The 20,045-nt window shown below is 41.3% G+C and overlaps 2 protein-coding genes across 3 annotated transcripts; one reads left to right on the forward strand and one right to left on the reverse strand.

The window, feature by feature from the left end:
* Positions 1 to 115: 115 nt before the first annotated feature.
* On the reverse strand, positions 116 to 3,889 carry gpx3 (glutathione peroxidase 3). The gene is made up of 5 exons (XM_069669902.1): positions 3,802 to 3,889; positions 1,901 to 2,051; positions 1,693 to 1,810; positions 1,062 to 1,161; positions 116 to 634 (listed from the first exon to the last, which is right to left on the reverse strand). Exons 1-5 carry the CDS (start codon positions 3,874 to 3,876, stop codon positions 416 to 418), a joined length of 663 nt encoding a protein of 220 aa, XP_069526003.1. The 5' UTR covers positions 3,877 to 3,889; the 3' UTR covers positions 116 to 415.
* A 1,890-nt stretch (positions 3,890 to 5,779) lies between these two features.
* Positions 5,780 to 15,484, forward strand: dctn4 (dynactin 4). Of its 2 annotated transcripts, XM_069670414.1 has the most exons (14): positions 5,780 to 5,946; positions 6,694 to 6,764; positions 6,888 to 7,066; positions 7,282 to 7,325; positions 7,713 to 7,820; positions 8,517 to 8,537; positions 9,010 to 9,083; positions 10,669 to 10,781; positions 10,874 to 10,983; positions 11,078 to 11,151; positions 11,508 to 11,562; positions 11,683 to 11,790; positions 13,958 to 14,055; positions 14,175 to 15,484. In XM_069670414.1, the coding sequence occupies exons 1-14, from the start codon at positions 5,812 to 5,814 to the stop codon at positions 14,392 to 14,394; spliced, it is 1,410 nt and encodes a 469-aa protein (XP_069526515.1). In that variant the 5' UTR covers positions 5,780 to 5,811; the 3' UTR covers positions 14,395 to 15,484. The 2 variants fall into 2 exon arrangements, with proteins under 2 accessions (XP_069526515.1, XP_069526516.1); XM_069670415.1 differs by lacking the exon at positions 8,517 to 8,537.
* The last annotated feature ends 4,561 nt before the right edge of the window (positions 15,485 to 20,045 follow it).

Consider the following 20,045-nt stretch of genomic DNA (forward strand, 5'->3'; position numbering starts at 1 on the left):
TTGCAGGATAGGAATATTGGGGGCGCAAATTTGCTCCAGCATGTTTCCTTTCCATGAAATAACTCAGACAGTGTAACAGTTGTTCTGGTAAACAAAATGCCCACATCAGTCTGCTTTCCATGATTTATTGCAGGTATTTAACATTTAGGCTGTAATGGCTAACTGGTCCTGCTCTGAGAAGAAGACATGATGCTGTGGGGTCGCAGGGCAGCCTGAATGCACTGAAGGGCCGGCCTGAACCACACGCTCCAAAGAGGCTCCACAGAGTTACTGCTTTCAAGCCTCCTCTTCATTTAACATGCCATCTTCATGCGTCAGAACAAGTTAACATTACTCTTCTACATTCTACTGATAACATACATCTTACATTATGTTACTTCATGAAATGGACAATAGTGTTTGCTGAACCAGGGATCTAATTAAAAATACCCTGTGTGTATAGTGCGAGAAGGTATTTTCGGACCCTGGCTCGGACCTCAGAAATGTTGACACTTGGGTGCCACCTCATCACCGGCTTCCCGTCTGGTCCCACCAGGAACTTTTCAAAGTTCCACTTGATGTCTTTGATCTTCATAGGCTCCCATAACAGTTTATTTTTGGGGCCGAAGGTGTCTCCAACAGGAGGGCAGGAGCTCTGGATAACAGGGAGCACAGGATTATAATGAGGGAGCAACAATGTCTGCGAGCAACCTCCACTTTCAACACAACACAACACAGCTACTTTGTTAGGTAAATTACTCACTTGCATTATAGTAAAATCAATCCTCATTTTCTGTCCTTCACATGAAACCTAACAAGAATGTTTTTGGCTCATCAATCAAAACCAAACAGCTATTTATAGTGGGTTTGGATGTGTGTATCTTCTGTGCCGAGAGTGAGCATATTAATGCACTATTAACTAAACTAGTAAGGGTGACATCAGGTCAAAGTAATGAGATTGAGATAGTTGTCTAAAGAGTTACTGGAGAGTGCTGTTTGTAACACACACTGTGGTTTTAACGCATACAAAACAAGCTACCTAAAGTTTTAATTGCACACTTTACAAGTCGACCCCAACGTACCTTAAGGAAGGTGAAAACCCCCTGCTCTTCTTTTCCGTTCACATCACCTTTCTCAAACAACAGGAAGTTTGGAACAAATCCATTGCCCGGTCTCACATGCCTGGAATCCAGAGAGAGGTCAGCTTATCAGTGGATGTTCCTCTGAGCACTTTGTGTCCTGGCAGCTGCCCTACATTCAATACAAGCTGAGCAAAACATCACAGTCTAATGCAATGGCTTCACCATGGTTATAAGATGGAAACCGAGACATTAAATCTATGAGTTTGAGGGGCCACTAAGAAGAAACTGATTGAATTGCCAAAGGATGTTCCCCCTTATTAAATGAAGCTTTGCTGATTGACAAGCGGATTAACCCTTATTGCACATTCCTCTCTACATCCAGCTTTAAAGGTTCTTCTGTTACAGAACATCACAGTATATGTTCTGTCTTGTGAGGAGCTTGTAGCTCAAATTAAGGGGACTCTCATGTTTTTTAATTTTCTATAGGCTGAAAGGAAATCCAAACACTTGTTCTTGCTGTGTTAAACGCTTTCACGTTTCCAAAAGGCTGATTTTAGAGAAAGGTCTTTCAGATACAGCTCTGACATAATTGTGTATTGTGATTAAGTAAGTTGTGAAATGCATTTCTCACTTTAAACCTGGTGCAATTTCATGATTCTGCCCTGGCTCCTGTCCCCCAAATTGGTTGCAGGGAAAGCCGAGAATGGTAAGTCCGAGATGTTTCATCTCCTCGTGTAGTGCATTCAGTTCTGACAATAGAGAAGAAAAAATATTCATTCGGCAAAGCTTAATTTAACAGTGCAACACATAATATCGCTGCCGATGGTGCTGTTTCTTACCCACATACTGAAAGGTGTAACCTCAGTATGTGGCCACGTTGACGAAGAGGACACTCTTGCCTGCGAAGTCACTGAAGTTTACAGTGTCACTCCCGTTTAGAGTCCTCGCCTGGTATTTGTATATTGTGCCATCTGTGGATGAGTCACACTGCTGGGGTACAGAAACAGGTCAGAGCAGGTTAGGATCGTTTGAACCTTGAACACAATCCAACATTTCTTTAGTGTAGTATTTCTATTCATAAGAGATGCTTTGAATGTTAGAAAGACATAAACTTATCCTGCAGATCATGACGTGTCCAGCACTTGTTTTTAGATTTGCATTTTTTACAACCCCCATTATCTGCCAATAAAAGGCCTCGAGGTGGACTCAGCCTCTCAATTCATACTACTGTTTGATTAAGGATGGTGTGTTTTGTAACATTTAGTTTCCTAAAAACATTGCTGCTTTAACATTAGCCACAAGCTTGTTGTTTATTGGTTTGATTTATTGCTACTCCTTTTTGAAAAACCATGTAAATCATTAACAGAATAACGCTGACTGTTAATTTATAGTCCAGTTAAAACAAGCTCTTCGTTTTATGGGAAATAAATTATGTGCTGATAGTTATTAGATCATGGACTCTGAATACAGTTCACACAAAACGTGCTGCTCTTCATTATCTTGCATCTTGGATATTGAACTGGTTTAAAACATTGTTTAGACCTAACAAGATGTGATTGTGAAACTTAAGGGAATTGTGAAATATGCAAATATTTGTTACCTGCAGCCCTCCATGAGTCACAGTGTATTTAACGTGGAAATATGGCAATTAAGGTCATATCCTTACAGAGCAAAATGTTCTCAAAACAAATAATTTGAATGCTTTGAGAAAAGCAGTTAAGGCCCTGAAGATGAACCAAACAAATTAACTTCCGTCTCAGAAGTCTGTCACATTTACAGTGCAAATACCAGCAGCTTATTTACCTAATGTACCTTAAGCTTTAACCAAATAAGAGGGCAGGGGCAGCTACAAAACAGGGTTCTGAGTCAGCTTCATACTTTAACCTTTCTCCCTGCATGCCTCTGTTGTCCTACATGTGCTAAACCACTGACATCTGCCTGATAAATAAACACAACCCCCGTGTCACAGAGCAGGTAGCCTAAACACTGCTCTAAAAGCCAAAGGCACTTATATTATAAATACTTTGTGCACGCATGTCAACCACTGGGCTTCAGATGCCATAGTTTCCCATTTTTACGTCATTGTATACACACAAAAAAATGTGTCGACGTTGATAGTTTTAAACAAGAAGTTGTCATACAGTGGAGAGTAAAAGGTGTTTACTTAACGTTGTCTACTTAAATCCTGACTGTGTGAGTATTAACTGAATACCACTCAGTACACGTGAGCTATAAAAGGTCTGGTAAAGTGCATTTCTGAGAAGTAAAGAATAAAGTCATTAGTGCCAAATTCACACTTTGAGTGTCTGATGGAAAACTCCAGAAAATCTGACAACCTGCGAAAAACGGACAAACTGCGCCATTAAAGAAAAAGCTGGCGGCAGGTGAAACTGACCAGCAGGTTTTAAGAGAGACGTCAGGTGCTATCAAACACAGCAGTAAGGGGTTGTGATTAGCCCAAATGTCTTTTTACATACTTCCACCTGCTTTGAAAATTTAAGTAAACAATGAGAACATTATAAAACTTGTAGACAGGTTACAACTACCGACTGTGAGGGTAACAGTAGAAACAAACACCACTTTCTCGTGCTAAACCTTAATTAACTGAACACCGCGCGTGCACAATTAAAACACGGCGACGTCATCCGTTACACTACCGGGTTGTCACCTGCTTTCTTATCTCTCTACCTGGAGTCCTACTATATGTGTTTTGTTTGTGGATATCAACAGGTAGGCCTACCTGTGTGAACAGTTCTCCGGCGGTGCAGGGTCGCAGCAGACCGAGCAGCAGCAGCGGTAAGAGGGACCACATCATCCCGTCTGTCTGCTCTCTGGTCACTGCTCCCTCAGGATGAATTTAACTCCTCGGGCAGGGGGCGGGAGGGGCGCACAGCTGGCTGATGACGCCCTCTGCTGACGTAACTGCGCGCACAATGAATGGCCAATAAATTCATGAATGGAGCATCTATAAAAATCAATAATAGGTCTTTCGGTATTGCATTATTCACGTAAAGAGGACGTAGCTACAGTTTGTTTGTGCTTCAATAGAGCCTATAGGGCCCAATAGGGCATTTGTGCTTTATTTTATTTATTAATGGTTATTCAGTTATAAATAATTAACATTCAGTCTCTCCCCAATTAAGACAATGAAGAAAATACAGTTGACTGAGTCTCTGCGTGCGTCTGTCACTCTGAGCATGCCTGGTGCTTAACCTACTGTGAACACTCATAAACAGCATTCATGAAGAGTTTACAGAAAGATATATTTTAAAAAAATAAATAAATAAAATGAAAGAGTCTATTAGAGTGACAAGATAAGCTTCATTAAATCTCAGTGAATGCAAGATGATAAGAGTTGCTTTGCCTTAAAACAGGAGAAATACTGTTGGTTTTTATTTTTATTCATGGATCATTTCTCCTCTCCAGGATCAGCTGTTGCCATGGTGAGCTGGTACTTGGCCATATGCCCTGTGGGTGGCTGACAGGCCTCTTTCCAGTCCTATTAGAGTACCTCATTCACTCTTTTTACAGTGTTCAGCTCAGATTTGTAGTGTCCCACCAGGCTATATACACAAGGCAATATGAGTGTAAAGCTATTATGCACATTCAAAGACAAAACACATTGGAATCAAAGGGGAAGATAAAAAAAAATACACACACAGAGATACACAGGATTGCAAAACATGTTGCCATGTTTAGTGTTTTATTTATTTCTGTTCTTCTGTGATACAGACTCCCAATGCATCTGGCAGACTTGAAAACGTAATTAACTTCCCCTGTTGTCCTAAAGCTAGTTTTGTTATACTGGATTGCAGAATTGGTTCACATGCATAGCTGCAACTTGCAAAACTAGAGAATAACACCTGTTATTTCTATAATGCCAGACTGTTCAGATTAAATGGGTGAATTTGTTCAGTGTCTTTTGGGTTTAGTGCTGCTGTTGGTTTAAACTTTTTAAGTGACTCAAATGTTTAACGGGAAATGCAACTAATGTTTACATGAACAATGTTTGCTAATCCATATACTTTATGTTCAATTGAAGAGAAGTGGCAGGATTTTTAAAATAACTTTTTGTAGAAAAACTATTAGTCATATCAGGTTTGTAGAATAATTAACTTTTTTTTTAAATTATAAACATTGCATCAGACAATGCATGAGCAAAGTAATTTTTTTTTAATCAGGGGCAAAAACCTCAAGATGAACAGGGCATTTCATCTTTTAACTCTATCTTTGTCTGTGAATGCTCTTAACAGTCTCCTCAAGGATTAGTTTGATTGATTCTTGATGAGGCTTGTGGGAGACGTGTCCAGTTAGCTATCCATCCATGGGCGGGGGTTATTTTTCAATGTTTTTTTGTACTTTAAATTATTTTTTAAAAAAATGTAAATTATTATTATTATTTTTGTTTGTTAAGGTTCTCTCACTTTGTATTCTAAATATTTAGTGTTGAATAAAGTAGTTAGAATCCTGATCCACACTCCATACCAGTTGGTGGCGGTAATGCACCATAACGTTATTTGCCAACCGCCATAAAACACCACAAAGAAGAAGAAGAAGAAGAAGAAGAAGAAGGAGAAGAAGAAGAAGAAGAAGATGGGCGGGGATTGCAGTTCCACTGGTCACCACACGAGGTCGACATTGGACATTGTGTTTCCTCACAGGCCAGCAATGGGCCAGACAACTAGCGGTGATGTCGATATTAGCAGTGCAGTGAGCCCAGTGCCCACGGACTCGGCTGCTCTGGTTAGAGATGGCGTCCCTTTTGCAGCCGGATAGAGTCGTCTATCTGGTTCGCGGAGAGAAAAGGATCAGAGCCCCTTTATCTCAACTTTATTTCTGTCGCTATTGTAGTGAACTACGATCTCTGGAATGTGTGTCTCACGAGGTACGTGGATGATCAATACCCTCTTTTTGGTATGCTAGCTGTTAGCTTAATTTAGTCAGCAGCTACTTTGTTGTTAGCGGACTTGCTAGCAGCTTTGACAGGTGGGCGGGATTAGTCCAACCATCTCGCACGTTTTTTGGTTAGGCCGCATGTCAATCAAATGTTTTCCAACAGTCTCGCCATCTCATTGGCTGAAACCGACGTTTACTTCCGTTGGACTTAGCATTATGACAAGCAGAGCATAAATGGGCAAACAAGCTAGCTAGCGTTGCTATTCGTTGAGTTAAACGTTAAGGTACTCTATTAGCTTCAAATAAACAGTCGAAGCGCCACATCCTGCAAGTCAAAACTATTGTTACTACGTTAGTCAACCCCAGCTAAGATCTAAAACTGTCAAAACCCAGCTTCTTTAAGCTTGTGAACGTGGCTCTCAGTTATGGGCACCACACCCATTGTGATTTAGTTATTTAATCTATTGCAACTTCAGGTTTAAAGTCAGCGTCCTTCTCTGTAAAAATGTGATTACTGACAGTCTATCCAAAATAAAGATCAATTTGCCCCATGATAAATCATTGAACCACACTGTCCAAATCAATGCTAAATGGGCTGTTGAATGATAATCGCCATGTAGAGGTTAATCAAAACATCTTAAAACCCCTACAAGTAGGAAGTCAGTGTAAATTAAAATATCAGATTTGGTTACACAGTTTTAATTAATCCTGTTTTGCCTCTGTCTCTGGTGATCAGGTGGACTCACACTATTGTCCCAGTTGTCTGGAGAACATGCCTTCTGCAGAGGCTAAGCTTAAAAAGAACAGGTAAGACTAATGTGCAGATGCGTAGATATGGTAATATATCTACACCTCTGATCTTCTTACAACACTAAATTTATTTCATCAATATGCTTTTATTAATTCCTAATTTTCTGTGCTCTTCTGTAGATGTGCAAATTGTTTCGACTGCCCATGTTGCATGCACACGCTGTCGACTCGGGCCACCAACATCCCCGCTCCCCTGCCTGATGATCCCACTAAGACGGCCATGAAGAAGGCCTACTACTTGGCCTGTGGCTTCTGTCGCTGGACCTCAAGGGATGTTGGAATGGCTGACAAATCAGTTGGTGGGTGCTGATATAATGTTGACACATTAATTAGGTCACAGTATTATTATTTTTTTTACTTTTAACATCAAATAGGATTAAGAGCATAAACAGAACTCCTGCTTTAGGTATTCAGTTTCATATTTGTTGAATTTATGAAGAGAGCTGTTATCAGCTGTATTTGTTTCCTATCGTTGTCTAAGTCTTATGTTACTGTTGAATTTTGTTCACTGCAGCCAGCGGTGGATGGCAGGAGCCAGAGAACCCTTATACTCAGCGGGTAAGTTTTCCCCTGTGGTCATTGATATTCTCTCGAGTTGCTCACATGTTTCCTGATCACACATGACTTATTTTTGAGTAGATGTGTCTCTGAATAAGTGTCACCCACACACAGCCAGCTTAAGGCAAAAGCAAGCACAATGGTTGCACAGTGTTCGAGACCGCAAAGTGGCCTCAGACAAAATCATGAATGCCCCTTTTTTATTAGTAGACATAGAAGTTAAAGCAAATGATCTGTATTTTTATGCATTTGTATTAAACACCTTCACTTATTGTCCCAAAAAATTGTACTCTATTATTATTCTGCACTTTCCTGTTAATCACCCTTGTTTTATGAAGATTACACAGAGTGTTGACTAACTGTCTCTGGATGACTTTTTTGTTACAGATCAACAAGCTAATCGAGTATTACCAGCAGCTGGCTCACAGAGAGAAGCAGGAGAGGGACAGGAAGAAGCTGGCCCGGAGAAGACAGTGCATGCCTCTGGCGTTCTCGGTACTCCTGCTCCCCCTGAGCCTTCAAATATGTCATAGTTTCCTCTTTAACCTTTTAAAATGTCAAATAGTTGTCTGAGTCTGAGTTCTTACAAAATGTGCAGGTACAGTGCCACCTAAATCTATATAATATGACCAGGTGTATACACAAATTGTTTGCAGTTGAGGACTTTATATGATTACGACACCATTTTAATCAAAGCAGGAGGGAATCTTTTACTATATCAGCTGCTGTAGTGTTTAGTTGGAGTGCAATTCTGACACCATGTCCTTACTTTGGCAGATAAAAATGCTGTCATAAATGTTCTTAAAGGTAGTAAATTGTTTGTGTTGCTTTCAAAAACATCTCCATCAACCAAAAAGTTGAAAATAAATTTGAAAAAGCTGATTTCGTTGCCCTGGTGTGGACATGGTCTTCATGCTTCTTGAGCTTGTTGGCACTTTGTTTAAACCTCCTGCATTCTGCTTTTACAATATTTAACATCCAATAATGCAAACCAGTCTTTCCTATTATTCACTGGAACCGTTTTAAAACACTAAAGCTGTGATTTACTGCAATTGTTTTCCATCACTGATGCACTTCTGTTGCTGTTGCATGTCACTAATGTTTGCTATATCGCGTTCGTTTCACCTGGTTCTTTGTTCTCTCTTTTTTTCTTTGCTTATGCACTCTGATATTTTGGTTTTTACCCCCCAGCAACACACTATTCATGTGGTGGTGAGTTGTATTTTTCACAACTTGGGTAGTCTCGTCTTTTACAGTAGCACTGTCCTTTCTTTAGCTCTGTTCCTGTCTAAGCTGTTACTGAGTGACTTCACAGATCACATGAATGCCTCGGATAAAAGACACTGAGATCAATATAATGGGCTGCTGGTTAGAGGGAGGTTGAATATAAGACCTTGTTGAAATCTGTGTAACCAGATCAAAATATGTTTTCTACTAATTAGGTCCTGAACCTTTGAACTATCAGAGATGATTGTCTCCCACTATCCTGGGCAAAAAGGCTCCTGTTTGTGTCTCTGACCACAAGAAATATTGAACTGTTCCCATTTTCACTCTAGGCTATGTGGTAAAAGTAGTCTTGTAAGAAATGTTGTAGGTTGGGTAGTTTTCATACATTTTCTTGAGTCCTTTTATTTTCTGTAAGCAGACTGCCTGATTTCATCTTTTACCCTCTGAATTCACTCAGGAAAAATACGGCCTTGGCACCAGACTACAGAGGCAGAGGTCTGGAGCTCCCATATCAAACCTGGCTGGCCTTTCGTGAGTCATCTTTTGTCTTATACTGGGATTTACTGCTGCTTTTCACTCCTCACTTGAAGCATTTTCATTCCCTTGTAAGACAATTGTGTACATTTAAAGGAAAACTCCCCTGGTTCTCCCTGTGCGCACACAGTTACTGCACATACTGTACTTACAAAGTATTGGTGACTCTGATGAATTGATGTCTTACCTTCCAGCGGCCATTGTTTCATTAATTTCAGGGTGCCATGAAAATGAATCTGCAGGGCCTTGAAACCTGGCTTGAGATATAAAGTTAATCAATCACAGTGAACAGTTCTTTTTTTTAATGTTATGTCATCACAGTGTTGAGCGAGAACATTTTAAATGTCACCACAGGAATGCATTCAAGGACCCTGTTTAACGTCTGAAAATTAATAATTGGCTTACAAGAGGTAGTGTACAAACAAAATGTGCTGTCACATCCTGGAGACAAGAAAAACACAGAACTCTGGCACTCACAGGGTCATGTATGACTGAATTTAATGTGGGTCATACATGTCAGTCATACATGATCCTGTGAGTGCCGAAGTTTTCTGTTTTTCTAGATTATATTATTATTTTGTAACATAGTTTGGAGTTGTGCGCGCTACCACTGCTGTATTCATACATCCTGGAGACAAACATGAAGTTTGGTTGTCTTGTGTTTTGAAAGGTTGCCGTCCAGCAGCAAAGTCTTAAATCTCAGATCTCAGTGTGTCCTTAAAGGTGCAAGTCAGGTTTTCTCCACGTTTTCTGGAAGATTTCAATGTTACGGACCAATGGGTGAAAATGCGGTTAAATATTATGAGACAGCCATCACTCTGTCTGTCACTGTAAACAAGGACTCCAGTCTACACTTCAGTTCATGCACTTCACTAAAGGGACATTTATACAGCCCAACATATATCAGGCTCAAATGACGCCATGTCAGCGCTGTCCATCTGCATGGACACTCTCTCTCTCCCCAGGGAGTGCATTTTGCACTAAAATTAATTAATAGACATTAATTAATTAATAATAATTAATAGACATTATTTAATTATATTAATAATAATTAATATACATTGATTAATATTGCTGCCTGAATGTTTTTGGTTACATTGGGACATTTGAAATGAAAACATGCGCGTTGTCATCTCGTGTGGCCTCGATGAGAGGGGCTGGTGCTGCTGACACGTCCTTGCCGGTAATTCCTTTGCCAAAATAACCAATAATGGTTCAGATGGCTGGTTTAGCATATTCCTGAAGTGCTGAGGGGACGGAGTTCTGATCAATCAGTGATATTTTTTTTGTTGAACATTTATTATTTTCACCGGACATTATGGGCAGGGGATTTTATTATGTCGGACTTCAAGTAGGTTAACAAACAAAAAAAAGCGTCACCAAGAAACTACAAAATAAGTGTTCAGCCCGAATTTATGGCTGCAAAATGCTCAGTGGGCATGTGAGATTATTTTTAGTTAATGGGATTAAACTTTAATAAACATCGGCCCCGTTTTTAAAATTTGTAGCAGTGTACTGCAGTGTAGTCAGCTGTCAGTTAGCAATGAACTGAATGAATGAATGATTTGTGTAACTTTGTTAGCCTTAAGGAAGGTGAGGACCAGAAGGAGATCAGCATTGAACCTGCCCCGGCCCTCGATGAAGTGGAGCCGCTGCCTGAGGATTGTTACACCAGGCCCATCAGCTTACCGGAGGGTGAGAGTTTAGTTAGAGATTCTGAACAATATGGTTTATTTTTGTTTCTCATTGAGGAAGAAGTTTATCCAAGTTTTGTTTTGTCTTCTTAGTGACCACGCTGCGTCAGCGGCTGCTGCAGCCTGACTTCCAGCCTGCGGGGGCGTCTCAGCTCCACCCCAGACACAAGCACCTCCTGATGAAGCGCTCGCTGCGCTGCAGGGTCAGTGCGGCTCCAGGCGTTTACTGTCTTCCAATTTAAGCCTGTTGTTTTTATGTGAATCACATTTAGATATTTTCTTTATTCCCTCCTACAGAAATGTGAGCACAACTTGAGCAAGCCAGAGTTTAATCCCACTTCAATCAAGTTTAAAATTCAGCTGGTGGCTGTGTGAGTATTTGTCATCGGATTGGGTCCTGAACATGTGTTTTTTTACAATGACGTTAATGTTTATTTAATTAATGAAAAAACAGAAAGCAGCCTGAGGCCTGATGTAGTTTAATTAGATTAAGATCCCAAAGTTTAATTTTAGCAAAGTGCAATTAGAAGCACATGTTCAGGGAATTATTCACGCTAAAGTAGCTTAATCTTAAACAGATTGTGTTATTTATGAAATCATGTTCTGGAAAATACATCCAGTTGGCTTTCGTAACAGAGAAGATCAACTCTCAGATTATGTTGAGTCGTGTTGAATAAACTCGATGTGTTTGAGGGTAACAGTGTATTGACTGGCCTTTCTGTTACAGGAGTTATATCCCTGAAGTGAGAATCATGTCCATTCCAAATCTCCGGTTCATGAAGGTCAGTGTGTGTTGAATTTACCTTGTACATGTTTTATTCATTCTGTCGATGATCGTAGCCTCAATAGGATCAGTCTGTAACGGGCTGTTAAAAAGCTTTCCAAATATTCTGTGTATGTAGGAGAGCCAAGTGCTGCTGACCCTGACCAACCCAGTGGAGAACATCACCCACGTGACGCTGGCTGCTTGTGAGGAGGAAGATTCTGATGACATCAACAGCAGTGCTAAGGTACAGTGTCTTATATAGCGGATACTTTCTCATTGATTTGTTGACGTAAACTTCAGTCACATAGAGAATCTAACAGCTTCAAGTAGAGATCATTGCACGAATGCATTGGTACTATTTGGCTCAGTGGGAAACATTGACATTAGTCATTTTGCAGGGATGATGTAAGTCCTACCTTTTTATTGACATTTAACCAGGATATCAAGAGGCTGCATTTGCATATGTGATGATTGCTTAAACCCTTTTGCCCTTTTGAGACAACAATACGTCTGGCCTGTGTGTGTTTTTTTGCCCCACATGGATGCCAAACATCAATGAACGGAGCTTTGACTGCTGGAAACAGCATCATGGCTTCAGTACAGAATTTTAGATAAGGGTGTAGTCACAGATTGTGGCGGTTGTTTACCTGTTCTTGAATGTTGCATATTTTATCAAACAGTACTCCTGCACTCTTGCCAGCCCGCTTGAGACGGCGCAGCGTGGCGATGCTCCTTTATACTGTCTGTTCCTTATGGAATAGGTGGCCTTGTCATCATCTCATATGCACAGCAGTTGTGTCCCATTTTTACCTCCATCTGTCAGCTGTCACATGCACAGCTACGAGTGTTCCTGTGGTAAATGGTCTGCTGCGCTGCCTGTCGCCAGCAGCCGCTGCGAGGCTCCCAGTGACTGCAGGCTGTTTGTCTTGGCCTCTTTAGTGATGAAGTCATGGACCAGACTGGGTAAGGAAGAGCTCCTGGCCAAAACAGAGCGTCTTCATGACCAATTTCCGCTCACGTTGAAGCCAAACAGACTGTGCAGTCCTGTCATTCTGCTTGATCTGATATTAAAACCCCTAGAGGGCAGCGTGAACCACAGTGAGCCATGCCCAGCTGATTTCATCGACAGGCGTTTTCCAAGAATAGCTTAGTGCTCCCACATATATATGATATGTTTGATCTGATCGCTGTAAGCTTCCTGATGACTTCAAGCACACTGCACATTTTTCAGCAAGTTCATGTGACCTAAATTCTCTTTTTCCTTTAACACATGGGACATGTTTGACTGATTTGTTTCATGACAAGTGCAAAAATATATATAAAGTAGCATATTGGACTAAGATTAGCTCCCTGAATAAGTTGTAATGCCACAAAAATTGCACCTGTACATCAGTGTTCATTTTGGTAGCTATTTTAGATTTAGTATTCAGACTAAAATGCTTCTTAGTTTTATTCACAGTTTTGTCACTTTTACCCTTTTCTATAGTTTTTGTCTAGTTTTAGTCGACAAAAACGCAAACGTGTTTTCCATCAGTCAGCAGTGGTTGGTCTGCCAGAGAGGGTAGGCGGAGCTAAGCGGCTGCTTTTCCGGTCCCTGCAAGTGTTGCGAGTAAACATTAATCTACTATGGCTGAACAAACAAAGAAAAGATCGATGACTACAAATACAACTTCAAAAATAAGTGAAAATCCAAAGAAAAGGAAACAAATTGGACGCTCAGATGAAGGCAAACAGTCTGAAAAGGAAAGCGACCGTCAGCGAGGAAAATCAAGAGTTACAACCGGAACAAAGGGAGCCAACCGTAGACGTCTGGTTAAATTGGGAAGTATACTCATAATTAGCGATTATCGAAGCTAATGAAAACTGAAAAGGTTGAATCTTTAAACAGTCTGACCTGTTAAACACTCCTTTTTGTGCGTGAAAAGCGTCAAATGACTGGTTGTATTTTGACAGACAGATTATATGTACAGCGGGGAAAATATGCATTTTGAACGTCCGACAGCCACCGCGAACATTTTAGTCCCATCTCGTCTCGGACAGAACAACACATACGTGTCATCAGAGTTCTGATTATCAACGATCTATTTTTAGCTCGTCAACGTCTCGTCTTCGTCATGGAAAAAAGATCGTTGACGAACATTTTTCTTCATTATTTTCGCTAAGGAAATGAACACTGCTATACATACACGTCTTAAAGTGAGATTTAAAATGAGCACAGAGAAACTTTCCTCCTCCTGTAAATGCATATATAAACTTCTATTGACAAACTTCACACATATTGTGGACATTGAAGGTCAAACATCCACACAAAGTTACGGTTAGCAAAACATGTTTTTGATCGTGTTTTTTACTTGAAGTTGACTCATCCAACAGGCCGAAAGTCACTGAATGTTTGTGCTGTTTTCTTTAAGGTCATGGTGCCCAGCAAGGAGCTGGTCCTGGCAGGAAAGGATGCTGCTGCTGAGTATGATGAACTGGCTGAACCTCAGGACTTCCAGGATGACCCAGAGTAAGTTAAAACACACACACACACACACACACACACACGTCTACAAACACACACAAACACACTCTGAGATTGAATAGTGTTAGGTTGCCCCTCACCTGACCTCTGTGTCTTTTCCGCAGTGTTGTTGCCTTCAGGAAATCCAACAAGATTGGTTTCTTCATCAAAGTGATCCCTCAGAAAGAAGAGGACGCGGATGTCACTGTTTCATTTAAGATCCGACACGACTTCCGCAACCTTGCAGCTCCCATCAGGCCGAGCGAGGAGGGAGCCGAACCCACTGCCGAGGCCATTTGGCTCACGCACCACGTGGAGCTGAGCCTGGGACCGCTCGCTCCCTGAACACGAATACTCCGTTTACCATCACACAGTCCGAGTGTTTGGTTCTCTGAACTAATTTCTTTATGCGGTGTAATTAATTTAATTTGAAAATGACTTCTGATTCTGCTTATTGATATGTAAGAACAATGAGATCTTTGTTGTGTTAGGGGTTATTTTGTTAGTTTAAGTCTGACCTTACTGTAGCTGCATAATAGGCAAGCCTATAAACCTATATTAAAAGCAATGCAGTCTAACTAATAAGTTTAACTTGGCTCCAAGACTTTTTGTTCGGTATTTTGTTGCTAATCGCAAAACAAAAACATTCAGATATACTGTATTTATTCACATCATCGTATTCTGCTTACCTAACCTAGCAACCAACCATCTATCAGAGAAAAGCACTTTTAATCTGAGGTTCCTTAGAGGAAAGCAAACCTCACAGTTGTACAAACAGTATTTTGTTATAATGCAAAGAAGCTATAACCTCCCAGTCTCTGTCCCAACACTTCAAGTATGTTTTGTCATATTAAATAGATTCTTTTAATGGTGTTAAATACATCTTTAATGTCTGATGAGCAGAATCAGAAGTCGTAACAGAGAACAATCTGAACATTTCCAAACTGCAGCACACACACACACACCTGCGCTTTCAGCTTATGTAACCTCGTCAACATCCTTTTTCTGCAGACAATAGTAACGTACTAACTAGCATGCTTCAGCTGTAGTAAATATTGCACAAATATTGTTAGACAATGTCACCACAGTTACTGATCCTGTACTGTTTTCATATCAGAACGGCTCCCGGGTTGAAGGAGACACCTGCCCATGACTTTACTATTGTCTCAAACTGTAACCTCCATCGGCACTAAGTAGAGGATGTAGAAGAAGCTCTGTGAACTACATAATGTACAAAGTGTTCATCATGTAAATGTACTGAGACACTATCATTTATTCTGATTTAAAGATGTTTTGGTTTTTAGAGTTCACTGACTTCTCTGTCGGTGCTTATCTAAGCTGCTGTCATGTTTGGTCTCACGTGTGTTAGTCAGAGCCTTAAAACAACAAACAGTTAATCCTCTGTACCGGCTAATAAAGTAATGTGATACTGTAACACATGTCTTGACTGTTTTTGTCCAGGGGTTGACATCACTTATGTTTTGGGCTGAATTATTACTCCCTGAATTACACGATGACTCCTCTGTGCTTCGTGATGTATTCATTCTCACCACAGGGTGGCGCTGCAGGCAAACACTTCTTAGACTGCAGTTGCTTGGGAGAGAGCTGTGGGAGGACACTGGAGCATATAGGGACGTGCATCCTTTATCGAGAGCTTGAATTACCCCGAAAGCTAAAACTGTGCATCTGATTATAGAAGAAGAGAAGAAGAGAAGACACCCTGATCCAGACATCAACACTTATAACAACACGAGAAAAGCTGGATGTTTTTCTCCTCAGGATGTGACTCATGAGGATAAAATGTCGACTTCTCAACATAAGTCGGAGACAGAAATGGATGGGTAGTTTGTCTTCCAACATATTTAGTTTTGTATTAAACGCATACACGTCTGTTTCCGGGATGTTGTGCACACATGGGACCGTTTACGGCCCCTGAAAATGCACATCAGGTATGTGCGATCAGGGCCTGTTGCAGCTGTCCAGCGAGGCCGTTCTGCTGTGTAAACAGGCCCACTCTTCCTGAGCAATAAAGCCATGATTTTCTTTTATCTTCTGCAGATATAAACAGCTCAGAAGAGTGGCCTGTGGGAGAGCCATAAATCACCCCTGAAGATGAGGTAATAAAGCACACATGGGGCGAGTCCGTGCCACTGGAACAGCCCAGACACCCACTCCAACCGCAGCTGATGGGAGCAGGAGCTGGCCCTCAGTGCACAGCAGTTTTGGACTGTACCTGCACTTCCTGCTGGGAATGTCATATTACTATGCAAACATTGTACCTAATATATAATATAAAGTGAGAACACAGGGATTGAAAATGACTGGGTTGCATGTGGTTGTGTTTTCTAATAACTGACTCCTAAACAGACCTTGAATGATCCTCAAAATCCCCGTCTGGAGGAGAAATTCAGGATCCTTCTGGTCAGGATAATATTTTCCTGGATCAAGACCTGGATTATTATAAACACAGCACGAGGGTGTTCTTATTTGTAGAACCTCATGCTGTAAACAGGACAAAAATTTGACCTGTGACCGTGTTACAAGGGATTAGAAATTAATATCAGGGTGTTGCAGCAGTGTTGAGTAAGTTCAGCAGGGTTAGAAAAGGACTTTCGGGTCTCTCCTTTCCTCTTCCTCTGTTTCTCTTCCTTTGAAGCCTAACATCTTTATTTATAAAGACAGGCCCGGCCAGCCTTGACCAGATGAAACATTCCTCACTGAATTACAAGTTTGACTGCACTTAGGACCTTTCCACAATTACGTCATCGCCTAAACCGGCAGTAACTCACCCACAGAGGAAGCATGACACAAGCAGGCAAAGGAGGAGAAGAGCTACACTTCGAGAGAGACGGTAAATTCCCTCCTACCAATAAAAAGATGGCAGCTAGAAGCCTGCATGACTGTTATTTCTCCCTGTATTACCCTTCTCATGGTGCATACTGTACATGCATGAATATAAAAGTGTGTTTTCATCTAAGGTAGATAGATATCGGCACTATATCACTCAGAGGAGTCTCTACCTTCTCCTGCTGCTGGACGGGGATAGTTTGGACACTTCCTGTTTCTGGAATAAAATATCCTTTTTGTCCACATCCCATTTTTAGGTTTAGCAGTAGGCCTTGAGGTGATCAGAGTGATTAATCGCCTCCTTCATTTTCTGCTCACCAGACCATCATCTGGTTAATTAGAGGTAACTGATGATGTCTGCCCACATGAATCACCGCAGACACGTGGGCCTCCAAAGCCGGACCTGTGAAACCTTAGCTTTCTTTCTTTCCATTGCACTCCTTTTGTCATCTTCTCTCCATCTCCCTCCATTTCCTCCCGCTTTCGCTCTGATGGCTGTAGGTTGGTTGGAATGTTGACTTTGGACGCCTGCTTGAAAAAGATCGCTCTGAGAAAGCAGCTGACCCTCGACACCCCCTCCGAGCCACAGTGAGAGACGCAGACTGCCGCCCTCTGCTCTGCGCTTTCATTTATTATTTGCTCAATTGCTCACCGGTTGCATTACGTGTGTGAGGGCACAAGTGTGTCAGCAACCCGAGCTAAGGCCAGGGCCACAGATTGGGGTCTCGGGGGGGCCGCCAACAATCTGCTGTTTGCTCGAGATCTTTCCTCTAAATGGAAAAACCCGAGTGGAGGTAAAATCGGATAATTAGGAGTAGTCTTTTTATAAGCTAATCCTATTTCTGACTTTATGCTCTATACATGACTCTGGGTCTCACAGTGTTTCCTTCACATTGCTGAGGAGAGAAGTTAAAGTACGTTTCTTTCTGCCTTCAAGGTATTTTGTGATCCCTGCCTGCCCAAAGAGATAAAATGTTTGACCACTTTGAAGCGTTTAAATCCAATAATTCTTCAGACTGCAGACTTACATCCCAGCTCAGAATGAGGGTGCAAATGTTGGATTTAACCGTTGGCTTCGTGCTGTACAAAAAGTTTACCTTTTCAGGCAAAAGCTAGTTACTTTGTGAGATCATGAATCCACTCTGCCGCTGGATAACAGGAAAAAAATGTTTCCCCTCATACTTTATATGGAGAATGTGCAGAACATTTTTGGGGAATACAGTAGGTTGTACTTTTACACATGTGGATGGAGCCAGTTAAATTGTTCCCCTCTGTCTCAGGTCTTTATGCTGAGCTAAGTTAAAGATATAATGGTGAAGATTTCAGTTTTGTTCTCTCTTTGGCGGCACCTTCTGACAATAAACAGTAATTGCGGGAGTACACTTCCTACATTTCCACACTTCCACGGTTGGCTCCGGTTGTAACTTTTGCTTTTCCTCGCTGACGGTCGCTTTCCTTTTCAGACTGTTTGCCTTCACCTGAGCGTCCAATTTGTTTGTTTCTCTTTAGATTTTCACTTATTTTTGAAGTTGTATCTGTAGTCATCCATCTTATCTTTGTTTGTTCAGCCATAGTAGATTACTGTTTACTCGCAACACCTGCAGAGACCGGAAAAGCAGCCGCTTAGCTCCGCCTACCCTCTCTGGCAGACCAACCACTGCTGGCTGATGGAAAACGTGTCACTAACTGGGCGCCGCTTGTGAAGTCGCCACAGACGCCCAGTCCATAATACTGCAAATGCAAAGGCTTTCATCAGTAGGCCATAGGCTCAATCACCATTGTGTCACCTCATTCGGCGATAGATAGTGACTTAACAGACATTTATTTACATGAAAATCTTGGAGATTATCTTTAAGTAGCTAATGCCTCATATTTAACACACAGGTATAAAGGTGATCAGAAGTGGCAAGTAATGATGTACATTTTCTTCCTTCCTGTACTTTCCTCGACCAATTTAAAATCCCACAACTACTAAACTAATGTGTGCCAAGTTGTTTTGGACCCTGAAGGTGAACTTGAGCTTGTCCATGCTGACGTGCTCACACCTAGGCCTGAACTTTCCAAAAGACTTTGCGTCTCTTTGCATGAACATTCAACTCCACTCAGAGGACATGTCGCACTGGAACACAAATAAACCCATGTATTAGTGTAGTATATTAGCAAACAGAACAGAGCTTGAGTTCCCCCTGACATTAAAACGAGTCATGCTTCTCTGCACGAGCAACACTGAGATCTTAATTCAATGATGGCCAGCTTAAGATAATCCTCTGTGGTCTAAATATATTCCCCCAAACAGGGTTCATTAATTGCCAAAATGAATTACATGCCCCAAAGACATTCAGCCACACGCCAGCAATAATGCAAGTTCAATAAATAAAGGATTTTAATTAGTGTAACACTTGTATTATAAGCACTATTGTTGTCAACTACAGTATAGCCAGAGGCTTCCGGGGCAGCTAAGCCCCATTAGGCCTGGCTGATAATGTGCTGGCAGCAGAGGACGTGCGGATAGATGTTGAAGACGGAGGATGTTGGTATGCGCTGAGCAGTCGTCCCACGGCGTGCAGCCAAAGCCACAGAAGCCCAGCCCAACATGACCCACCACCACAGCACAAATACTGTACATCCACATCCAGCATATACACACACTCATTCCCATCACTGAGCCGTGCTGTATTTCACCCAGGAGAGGCTACGTTAAATCAATTCAGGGAATCAATGAGAGCTTCATTGGATTTACAGGGCACGAATATGAAATGTCAAACTGTAGATGTGGATTTGTTGGAGACTCTATCAGCGGCACATTTCACAGACGGAAGACGATAAAAATCCTCTGCAGGTTGAACTTTGAGTCCACTTTAGCAGCAGTCAACAGCAACACACTTTAAAGCTTTAATGTCAACATACAGTGTAAGTGTGTCTCACTTTACTTTTCCTCTAACACAGGAGACCACTGCTCAAGTCCCACGTTAAACCACAAGTCAACATAGACAAAGTATTTAAACTCCAAAAAGACTTTTTCTTAAACCTTAACAACTTATTTTAGTGTCTTACAGCCCACTTACACCTGGTGTTAACATGCAAACTGTATCTGGCCCCGTTATCAGAATAACAAGTGATCAGATCTTGCCTTTGCATTTTAAACATGT

The sequence above is a fragment of the Semicossyphus pulcher genome, unplaced genomic scaffold, assembly GCF_022749685.1.
Source record: "Semicossyphus pulcher isolate SPU_LCO1_2020_fin unplaced genomic scaffold, fSemPul1.0.p SCAF_2, whole genome shotgun sequence".
In the NCBI taxonomy this organism is placed as follows: domain Eukaryota; kingdom Metazoa; phylum Chordata; class Actinopteri; order Labriformes; family Labridae; genus Semicossyphus; species Semicossyphus pulcher.